At 29.3% G+C, this 11,602-nt stretch overlaps 1 protein-coding gene across 1 annotated transcript in view; it reads left to right on the forward strand.

Annotated features, from left to right (window-relative positions):
* Positions 1-11,320, forward strand: part of LOC107455833 (transcription factor egl-13-like) — a 189,870-nt gene extending 178,550 nt beyond the window's left edge. The window contains exons 10-12 of the mRNA XM_043044639.2: positions 4,920-5,087; positions 6,395-6,602; positions 11,057-11,320. Of these exons, the coding sequence (XP_042900573.2) occupies positions 4,920-5,087; positions 6,395-6,602; positions 11,057-11,207 (527 nt within the window). The 3' untranslated portion in view covers positions 11,208-11,320. The remainder of the gene's footprint in view (positions 1-4,919; positions 5,088-6,394; positions 6,603-11,056) is intronic.
* Positions 11,321-11,602: the final 282 nt, after the last annotated feature.

Raw genomic sequence — 11,602 nt, forward strand, 5'->3', positions numbered from 1 at the left:
AATCTAAATAGAATATATATGATAGGGGAGGACAAAATGATGGAAACACTTCTATGCTAATAAATTTTTTCCTATTTCTCCAGAAATAGTTAACGAATTATTTTTTAACTTCTGATGTGTTTAGATCATGCGATTTCTCATACATATCAATGAAGTTTAAACTTTTAGAGGTTTGATAGACCTACAATTAATTACAAATGGAAAATAATGTTTTTAATCACCCTTTTATTATTATTATATGCAATAATTAAACAGAATGTCGTAAGCCTAGCTTAAATATTTATGGAAATATGGAAATTTTTTATAAATGTTTATTTATTTTTTATTTTTTATTTTTTTATTTTTTTTTTTTTGTCTTACGTTTTTTTGCTATAACTTTAAAAGTATTCGATAAAAGTAAAAAAAAATTTATAGCAATTTAAAATTCAATACGATTCTTTTGCTTTAAATCATTTAAAACTATGTAAGATATGATATGAGTGGTAAAGATATGAGAAGTTAAAGTAGTTCGGCTAGAAAAAAAGAAAGAAAAACTTCATGATTTTGTCGTATTTGGCAACTAATGAACATTGAACAAAACCAATTTGAATATTTTAAAAATTTAAAAGGTTTCAAGCAATTTTAAAAGTTTTCATACTTTCAAAAGAAAGCTCAAAATGATAAGGTGGTTTTCTACAAATATTATTCAGTATCAGAAGAATTTAAAAACAAATGATAATACCCTACAAAGAACGTTCATACACCAGAATGTTATTCAATAAGAAAAGAAAATAGAAGAAAAGAAAATACTTTTAATAAATCTTGTTAATACTACAAAATCATTTTCATCATTTTTAATAAATCATGCTAATAGCACAAAATGAAATATGTGGAAAACCCCTAGTCACTATGAGCAATCCTTTAAAAAATACGAAAACTATTTAGAAAATTGCTAGAAATTTTTTAAATATTAAAGGTATTCAAATATATATACATAAATATATAATATAATATATATATACTGAATATATGTATACTAAATTTTAAGAAGTTAGGTCAGTTGTGCATAAAGAAAATAACGAATGAATAAATAAAATAAAATAAATACTAGATGTTTTCAAAATGATGTTTAGTGAATATATTTTTTAGGAAACCTCCAAATATTTCTCACGCTCTTATACTTATTAATTTATATTCAATATTTATACTTAAAAGTGGTAAACCGTTTAATTTTCATTTATTGAAAACTGAAGGATGTACAATTTAAAAGCCCAACTTAGAAAAACTTCCTAGCTGCACCACCTCATCGAATTTAAAGGAATCAATATACATAAATTATTTCATTTTTTAGTAGAATTCATTTTTTTTCTCATTTTTTTTTCTAAACAAAACGATGAGTCAAAAAATAGGCTATTTTTAATCGAAATTCTATTTTTTATACTGCTGTAAACACCGCTCTTTATTTGTAAGAATAATATTTTTAACAAATATTAAATATCAAATATATATTGATCAAGTATTGAAGAGAAAAGAAGGAATGTAAAGAAACTTTCCATTATCTTAAATGTATGAACATTCATGTTAAAATTGACATGAGGAGTAGAAAAATGTATGGAAATCTTTTTATTTGTTAGAATAATATTTTTAACGAATATTAAATATCAAATAAATATTGATCAAGTATTGAAGAGAAAAGAAGGAATGTAAAGAAACCTTCCGTTATCTTAAATGTATGAACGTTCATGTTAAAATTGACACGAGGAGTAGAAAAATGTATGGAAATCTTAATAACTGAATCTTAATAACTGAACTAACATCTTAATGATAGAATTAACTTTCAATACGATGCATAAATCGTTGCGCAGAAAATTAAAATTTAAAGAAAATCGCCGTAATGGATTTAAGTATAAAAAGATTAATAACTTAATTAGATTTCAGAACGGCCAATAGATGGCAGCATGACACTCAAACATTTTACATGTTTTCGGAATCAAGAGCAGAAAATGTTTAAGGGAGTTTGTTTCAATGAAATACTGTGCATAAATCGTTCAGCAGAAAATTAAAATTTTGAAGAAAATCGCCGTAATAGATTTAAATATTAGAAACTTAATAACTGAATTAGCTTTCAAAACTGCTCATAGATGGTAGCATTGAAACATTTTACATTTTTTCGCAATCAAGGGTAGAAAATGTTTAAGGGAGTTTATTTCTTTTTTTTTCTTTAGAAAACGACTTTTCTTCCAATGGAAATCTAAGTTAAGTTATACTAATGTGTTTAAACAATAAAAACAATGAAACTGTAGAGTCACGTGAGGATAATAAAAAAATCTTGTCAGTGAAACTCATTGCTAAGGTTAGTTTTAGTTAACTTTTCTTCGTTTTGTTTCAGCCGCAATTTATGATTTCAAATAAGTAATGAACTATAACAATTCAATTCAATATAAATTGAAAAGGAATAGCAGCTGAGAATTTCTCTGAAAGCAACACGCCCGATTAATATATTGTAGTTTAATTTTTGATACAACAGATTTGCTGAAATGTGTAATTAATTTTCAATTTTTATAATTGGTAACGTATTATATTTATTATTAGTATACGTTATATACGTATTATATTATTATCAGTATCATATTTACTGCCGCCATATCAAAAGATTTTATCATGAAATTAAAACTTTTAACATTGAAGTTGAAAAAGAAATCATCATTTTGCTTTGTAGAAATTAAACGGTATATGAGCATAAAGGAATAAAAATATTTCTAACATTTGTAAACATTATTATTTCATAATATCATTAAAATTAAAAAGACAGTTTTCTAATTTGGAAGCGCGTCACTATCACAATTTAAAATAAAATAAAAATTCACAATCAATAACAAAATATAATTTATTTGATTAATTTTATCATACAAGTATCATTGACTTGTTTTTTACTGCACAATATTTTACCTCATTCTAATAGTAGTTAATATAAATTCATCTTGATATTTTAAATCTTTAATAAGGGTTATATTTGTAATTATTAGTAGTAAAGTACAGTAAGTAAATCTAAATAAATTTTATTGAAACTTAATAACGCTGAGATAAATTAAATATCCGACAACTTTTTATTATACACCAAAGTCGAGAATAAATTCTTGAAATGTTCCTGAAAATGTATTTTTTAATAATTATTTCTGGAAAAAATTTTTTAAATAATAAATAATTTTTTCATAAAAATAATTTTGATCGAAGTCATTTATGTTTATTTTATATTTAACTCTTATCGTTTAATTAAATAACGCATAAATTTACTTTTAATGAATTATTTATTAAGTAACCAAAAGAATTTTTAAAAAATGAATTTTTTTCGCATTCTTTTCACGACGCACTTTAATTTTCTGAACTATTTTTGACGAAATCGCTAATGGAAACAGGAATAAACAGGAATTATTAACGCAGCAATCTTGCTTTTATGCGAAAATCAGAATTGTTCACAATTCACTTTGATTTAATTAAATTGCACCCTTATCTTTTTTTGAGGACAATTGAAAAAAATATTTAACACATGAGGTGGAAGGTCTTTTTTTTTTCTTCAGATTATTAAGAAAATGACTGACTTGATTCCGGGAGAGTTAATGTAGGAAAGAACAGTGCGAAAAAAAGGAGGAAAACTTCCTATATAACTATTCACTGACTCTTGATGGTTCAAGTGCTTAAACTAAAATATGCAAACTAGTTAGTGTGGCAATACTTAAAGTCATTAAATTAAGAAAAGAAAAAACGTAATTTCTCTGAATAAACACTTTTTTTTTAAACACATTTCTCACTCCCGATATATGAGGGGTGAATTAGCTTCAATCTCGAGAATGAGGTCCCAACAAGTAAGGGAGAAATCGTTTGACACTTTTATATCAAACCCTAAATATCAAACACTCTTATAGCGAATCTTTGCACGCAGTTATAATATTCGCCTTCCCAAAAATGATAGCATGCAATATATATATATATTAAATTATTNCGATTGCTTTCCTAAACTATTGGAACAATATTTTTCAGATCGAGACCCATACTTTGAGAGTCAGGAACCCGTCGTAAAAAGGATATGTTTTTCACAAAAGTACGTTTTTGTGTTTGATTCTGAAAGATATGTGTGAATGGAATACCGATGACAACTTAAATTGTCGTCTGCATTCATTAAATTGTATATTTAAGGCTTAACTCTCGAATCATTAAGAGTGAGTTTAAGTACGCGAAAATCCGATCATTAGATGAAATGTTATTCAAGGTGTTTGGTCCTTGAACATGAATAAAGTACAAATAACGACATGTAGACGTATGATAGTTTCAGTACTATAATAAAGCACTCTTTTTCTGCTTCGTAACACTTAAGTTTTCCCATTTATGCCCAGACACAGAAAGTGGTCTTTATATGAAAAACTACTATCTGAAAATAGTGGTAGTATATATTTATTTATACCAAGTGGATATTTTTTTCTGTTACCACTCACTTTAATTTCAAAGAAAATAATATCCTTACTTCAGATCTAATTATAAAAGTTTATATTGTTAATATATAATGGTAGACAGAGTTACTTTGTTTCTGCAAAATTAACCCTAAAAATGAACCACTTGTGCTACCATTTCTTTTTTTCGTATTTGAAAAAAAGCAAACCATTTCTATAAAAGAACGCAAGGCACAACTGGGTTAAACCTGATTTATTCGGGTTGAAGTGTATAGTTTGCGAATCAACATTTCATTCACAAGTGCGTCGACGAAAAATACAATATACCTTTCTCACTTCCGAGTCTTACTGTTGATGCAAAATAAAAAAAAATTAAAAAAATTTCTCCGAAATCTGCAAAACTAACATAGAAGTGAATATTAAAAAACTAAATTATAATGTCATTCCCCTTTCTAATTATTTTATGTGATTTACTTAATGAGCATTCTTTTCTAGGCAAACTACTTGGTGCAAAAATTATTCGTCAAGCTAAAAAAGAAGGCGATGGTAAACCACACATTAAACGACCAATGAATGCGTTTATGGTATGGGCGAAGGACGAAAGGCGAAAAATTCTTAAAGCTTGTCCAGACATGCACAATTCAAATATATCCAAAATTTTAGGTAATTTGTGTCCTAAATTTTTAACGTTTTTTTTTTTGTAAATAATTTTAAAACTTTGTGCCAGATTTTGTCACGTGATCACTCATAAGGTGTTTAAAATATCCCAAATCCTTAATGACGAACTTTAACATACAGTTAAACCTTCAGAAGGGACCACCTCTACGTAACGACCGGTTTGAGAGACACGGAAATTTTTGAATAGAAAACCTTTAGGCGAGGACGCCAAAACCTCTCCCAGCAACCGGGCAAACATCTACACCAAATGCGTAATAAGGAAACACGAAAAAATATAAAAACAAAAAATTGAACAAAAGAAATAAGTAGATTAAATTACATTCAAAATAATTACGTGAGGCTCTTATTTAGTGAGCTCTTTTTGACGATACAACCTCATGTTGCAATCAGAGTGCTCTAAAGACGATGCTATCAATGATTTGCTTCTAGTTAAATTAGAGAAAAAAGTTATTTTAGAAAAAAAGACAAGCACTTCAAACAAACATCTTCTCATTTTTTAAAGCTAACTAATTTTCATGATATAAAATTAAATGCATCATAACTATGAAACTATTAAATGCCTCTTAATGCAAAAATAGTATTTGTTTATTTATTTAAAATAGCTTTATAATTGGTAAATTTGTTTTTACATTAATTTAACATAATTGTTTTTACATAATTGGTTTTTACATAATTGGTAAATTTGTTTTTACACATAATTATATCAGTTTTGATCATTTTTATAGCTGCTAAATTTTATTCATCGATATGTCTTTTCATAACAAAGCAGTGTTCAAACGTTTGACAAATTCACACCTCTTCATTCTCGATTAAGAAGAACCTAGTGACGATGTTCAAAGTATCCCAAAATTGGTGTTTTCGATAGCGAAATTATTTATGAATGGTGTGAATTCTGTTGATTTTGGTGTTCTCCATTATGGGTATTTAGATTTAATAGCTCCCTCTATAGTAAACATTTGATTTAATGTTAAATCGAAATAAAACGAGTTGTTCAATATCAAATTCAGAAGAGCTATTACACCACAGTATAGACATGTGCAGCTACAGACCTTGATTGGTTTCGTGTTTCTGATGGTCGGGTGCCCCAGTAAGAGGATTTCCTGTTAAAACTTTCATTATCTAATATTGTCGAAATTACTTTCTGCCTGCTTCAGAAATCTAAATGCATTTAGATCTATATTAATTGCTTTGCTAAACTATAATGAGTGACTTCATGTAGCAATCAAAATGGTTTTGTTATTCGGTTATGATTCAAGTTTTTGTTTGCCTTTAAATATGATTGATTTTTGTAGGTGCAAGATGGAAAGCAATGACAAATTCTGAAAAACAACCATATTATGAAGAACAATCCCGTTTAAGTCGATTACATATGGAAAAACATCCAGATTACAGGTATAGACCTCGACCCAAAAGAACGTGTATTGTTGATGGCAAAAAACTTCGCATTTCAGAATATAAACAGCTAATGAGAGCAAGGCGACAAGAAATGAGGAATATGTGGTACGACATATTTCTTTTTAATTTAATAAATATATATCGCTATTTCATAATTTAAATTTTTCTGTCCTGATCAGCACATGAAAGCCAACACGGAAAAAAAGCATAAGGAAACCTTTTTTTATCTTTTTATTTTTTTCTGAAATGACATTCATTTTTTCTTAGAGGAGTAATGGTTCTTTGATTTTGACCAAATGCATTGTGGTTCATTGACTGCAGCAGAGCAGCGTAAAAGCAATTTAGGAATGTAAATGGGGCCGGGATAGCCTAGTTGGCAGGGCGCTGGACTCACGTTCGTGAGGACGGGAGTTTGAATCCAGCCGGCTGAAGATTTCCCGTGAAGTAAATGGTGACTGTTGCACGCTAAATCTGTCTGGTTGCAAAGTCCTCCATGTTCCCATAACAAATTATACCTCTGGGGGTGCTGAATTGGACATGGATCGTTCTCTTGTTCAGGTCAAAATTACTATCTGTGGATAAGTGAATGAATGTATGAATGGATCCGGACGGATAAGTAAATGGATAAGTAAGTTTACAACGGATGGTGACTGGTGCACACTAAATCTGTTTTGTCGCAAAGTCCTTCATGCTCCCATAACAAATTATTCCTTTGGGGGTACTGAATTGGAGATTGATCGTTCTCTGTCTCAGGTAAACAGTACATTATCTGTGGATGAATAAATGGATGTATGAATGGGTCCGCCCTATAAGCATGCGTGACTATTGTTCTGGCAGAAGTCTAATTCTTGGCCATAGATGGCGCCACTGGAAAACAAGTGATCGCACCACTTGCCTTAATGGCCTAGGACGACAACAGCAGCAAGAATGCCAATATTGAGAATGATACTTTGTATTTAAATTATTGTGTTATTTACCCTTGATAACAACACACCGAAGTATAAGCAATTTGGGAGTATCAATCTTGAGAATAATACTTTACTATCAACATAGTGTTGTTGTCCATTGATTTCAATTCACCGACAGATAAGTAATTTAGGAGGGTCAATCTTCAGGGTGGTACTTTTGCTTTTTCTATTATTGTCCATAAATGACAACACATCACTGACAACTTCCTATTTTTTGATACATTATGAATCTGTTCTTTTTTTAAAAAATATTACACATTCACTTTATTTAGAATAGATAGATCGCATAATAGCTTCATGAGACCCGAGTTTTAATTATAGCACAAAATGCGATTTTAGTTTAGAAGAATTTAAACTCATAAATGCAATATTTTTTTTTTTTTTTTTTTTNGTGTTATTCTTCTAATGATTTTTTTTTTTTTTTTTTTTTGAAAAAAAATTCAAGTACTTCAGCTTGTTTGGATTTTCTAGTTTATTTCAATTATTGCATAAAAAATTATAATTTTAATTTTTATAATTTTTCCCATATTGAAAGATAATTTTACATTTAGTCCCTTTAGTCATGAAATAAAATTCATTAGACTTAATTATTAAGATATTTGTTTGTATTTAGTCCTTTTAGTCATGAAATAAAATCCATCAGACTTAATTATTAAGATATTTGTAAGTATTTAGTCCTTTTAGTCATGAAATAAAATCCATTAGACTTAATTATTACGATATTTGTATGCTATAAAACTTTTTAATAGGTCACTTCAATCGAATTTCTTAACTTTCTTCTGATTTTTCATTGTCATTCAAATCTCCAACCCACGACAAAGCACCGATCCAATTCTATTCTTACTTTGATATTCGCTTTGTAAAGGCATGCAAATAGAAAAAATAATCTCGAAATTAAATTTTTTGAGTAATAAAATTGTATCAAATGTTGTTGAATGCATTGTCTTTGAAAGACTCCGTGCTCCTAGTATTTGATGGAATTTTGAAGACGGTAAATCTGTGACATGATAGTGATTTCTACAGCAACTGTCCTCGTTCCTTCTGGGTTGTTTGTATCCAGTTTAATCTCTCGACTTTTGTGCTCACTAGTTGAATAGTGTCGATTTCTTGTTTAAGCTAGCATTTCATTCAAGTGATGATTATGGAATATGCTCATGTTCATATTGAATCAAAAATATTATTTCAGTTAAAAAATTTAAGTTATATATGAAGAAGCAAAAGCTATGAAACAAATATTACCTTGCAATGAAGTACGTTTCTTTCTATTTTAACAATTCGCTGAAAATTAAAGTTATTACTTAAAAAAAAAAAGCATGTGTTGCATCGCTTGTGAAACGTTGCAAACATCGCTCGTGAAACGTTGTAAACATCGCTCGTGAAATATAATGAAATACGTTGCTGAACTATGAACGTGAGGGGAGAGTAGATTTCGACAAAGTCCACCTTCATATATGAAAAGGTACCTCAACATAGAATCGAGTTAACATGTCTTATATACTAGTGAATTAGAATTGTATTTTTGTAGTGGTAGATACACTACAGTACTCCCCCACCAGAATTATATCTGTGATAGAATTTGATGAACAAATTCCACTAGTTGATTCATTGCTGTTTTGTGAGAAACCGGGAGAGCTGTATTAAGATCACCGTATTTTTGCTAATCGTGAGAGTTGTATTACGCTCACGGTCGTGGTTGCTCCTGTGTTACCATTAGCAGTCGAGTGGATACAGGCCAACGTTGTGTTGATCGAGACTGAGTAGCAACAACGCGAGGAGGTGGGTAATGTTGCAGTCACAAGTAGCAAGTCAACTGTTCAGTGTGGATCATCCATCTTAGTAGGCTTAGTAGGCATAATATTTTTTCACTTTTTGTTTCTATAAACGTAATTTTAAAATATATCTCATTCTACCAATATATTAAACTATTATTAAAGACTGTTTCAGTTGCTTCTAAATACCGTAACATGATGCAAGTCAATGAGGAAAAAATGGTTGTTCTTATTTAAATTTGAGAACATAAATGTTAAAACTATCCGAGACTTTCCATTAATTTGTAACAAACATGGTTTCGTATCGCAGTAGCTGTAACATAATATGTAACATAAGCTTAACTCTTTACATTGCTATTACCAACACACTTTTAATTTTCTAAGTAGTTCCGCCCCTTTTCACTGAAATGATAATAAAGTTAATTGATTTAATTTTAATTCTACTAATATCTTATGATATTGTTACAGAATATTGCAGTTGTTAAAATACGCAGATTAATTACCAGAATTAAACTTGGCGATATGAAAAAAAGCCAGCTTCTTCAGAAACTAAAATCAATTGCTAGGTCTGATATTTCAGAAAATTTAATTAGAACTCTTTAACTGTAAAAACTGCCCGATTCTATTAGAAACATATTACTTGTAGGTGAAGAAAAATTTCAAAACTGGTCGAAATGGCGGATAGAATAAATGATATGAGCTCAAGGAATGAAATTTTTAGGGTAAAGAAAATGGCAACTCAAGAACGATGTCATTGCTCCGATTCAAACGATGAGCTTTTAGAGAGAATCAAGCCATTGGAAGTACAGATTTCGAAATTTAGCTGCATTCGTTCATTACATTTAAAGACACAAAAAATCCAGGTTTTGTACTTTCCCGGTCAAGAAACAAAAATCGCAGGAAGCGATTCAATGAAAAAAGAAAATATTGCTATTATCATTTTATGATTGGCTACCGCTGCCATACTGACAAATGCCGCTAACCTTGCACTTGGAATACGGAAAAGGCCAAAGAGCAATAGCACTAACGGTAAACTCTGCTGTTGAAAGAAAAATATCTTGCCCCCAAATTTCGTTTATTTGTACAAGACAAAAAGACACAAATGCTGTTTTTAGTGGATAATTATAACCTCTCCAGACATTTCTATAAATTTGTAACAAACACGGTTTCGTATCGTAGTAGCTGTAACGTAGTAAATAACAAATTCTTAACTCTTTCCAGTGCTATTAATAATGCACCATTAATTTTCTTAGTACTTTCACTCTCTTTCATTAAAATAAAAATAATGCCAATCGATTTAATTTCAATTCTGTCAACATGTTATGATTTTGTTAAAGAGTGTTTCAGTTGTTACTAGGTACAATAATATGATACAAGTTAATGTGGAAAAGATGGTTTTTTTAATTTTAATTTGAGAACATAAATGTTACAGTTTCCTTAACATAACATATTATAATTATACACATAACATACATAAGTATATTATAATTATTCGAGCAAATTATTAGACGCACTGTAGTGTTTTAATAATTGCATGTTTTGCACTAGTTTGTAAGCGATACTTTCATATTTAAACATACATGTAATGGGTTTTTTATATGCTTTCTATTTGTATTTATTTTTAACGTACATTGTTAACCAATTGATACACGAACTTTAACAAGTGCAAACCGGTTTCAGCCGCGTCAAAACTGTATAGTATCACCCTGATAATTAAGATTTTACATTGAATCTTATAGTGAGTTTAATAATTTGAGCAGGGACGAGTTAAATCCCTTAATAAAATATAATTCATAAAAGATAAAAGAAATTTTATTTTCAGGTACAGAGAAGGGGGACTTGGTTTGCTTGAATCGTCAGTCAATCCTGCTAGTATATCTCCACTTCTTTCATCTAGTACCAATCATCCAGGAACTTCAAATGGTCTATCAGACCAACCGCCACCAAACAATACTTCTGCTAAAGCCACATAAAAACCGTTTTTATTTGAACTCCAAGGACACTTTGTGCCAAATGAACAGAAGTGGTAATTTTCTATGAACGAAAAATGTTGCTTACCACAGTATTGAGCACGATTAAAAAACTTCCTGTGATTCTAAATGTAAAAAAAGAATATTTCATCACTGTTTCATGAACTATTTCTTTAAATTTATTGATCAATTTAGTTGCTGCTAAGAGTAATATTTGATAGCGAAGATTTTCTCTACTTGTTAGAAATGTGCGAATTTTAGTTGTTTTGTGAATATATCATTTTGTGAGTCAGTAAATTTTAGAAAATACATATCGTCAGTTTCAAACCGGTGATTTTCAAACATTTTTGTTTTGAGAAGGATTTTAAAAAAGAAATGGATTGCTTATATTGTGGCTT

The sequence above is a fragment of the Parasteatoda tepidariorum genome, chromosome X1 (assembly GCF_043381705.1).
Source record: "Parasteatoda tepidariorum isolate YZ-2023 chromosome X1, CAS_Ptep_4.0, whole genome shotgun sequence".
In the NCBI taxonomy this organism is placed as follows: domain Eukaryota; kingdom Metazoa; phylum Arthropoda; class Arachnida; order Araneae; family Theridiidae; genus Parasteatoda; species Parasteatoda tepidariorum.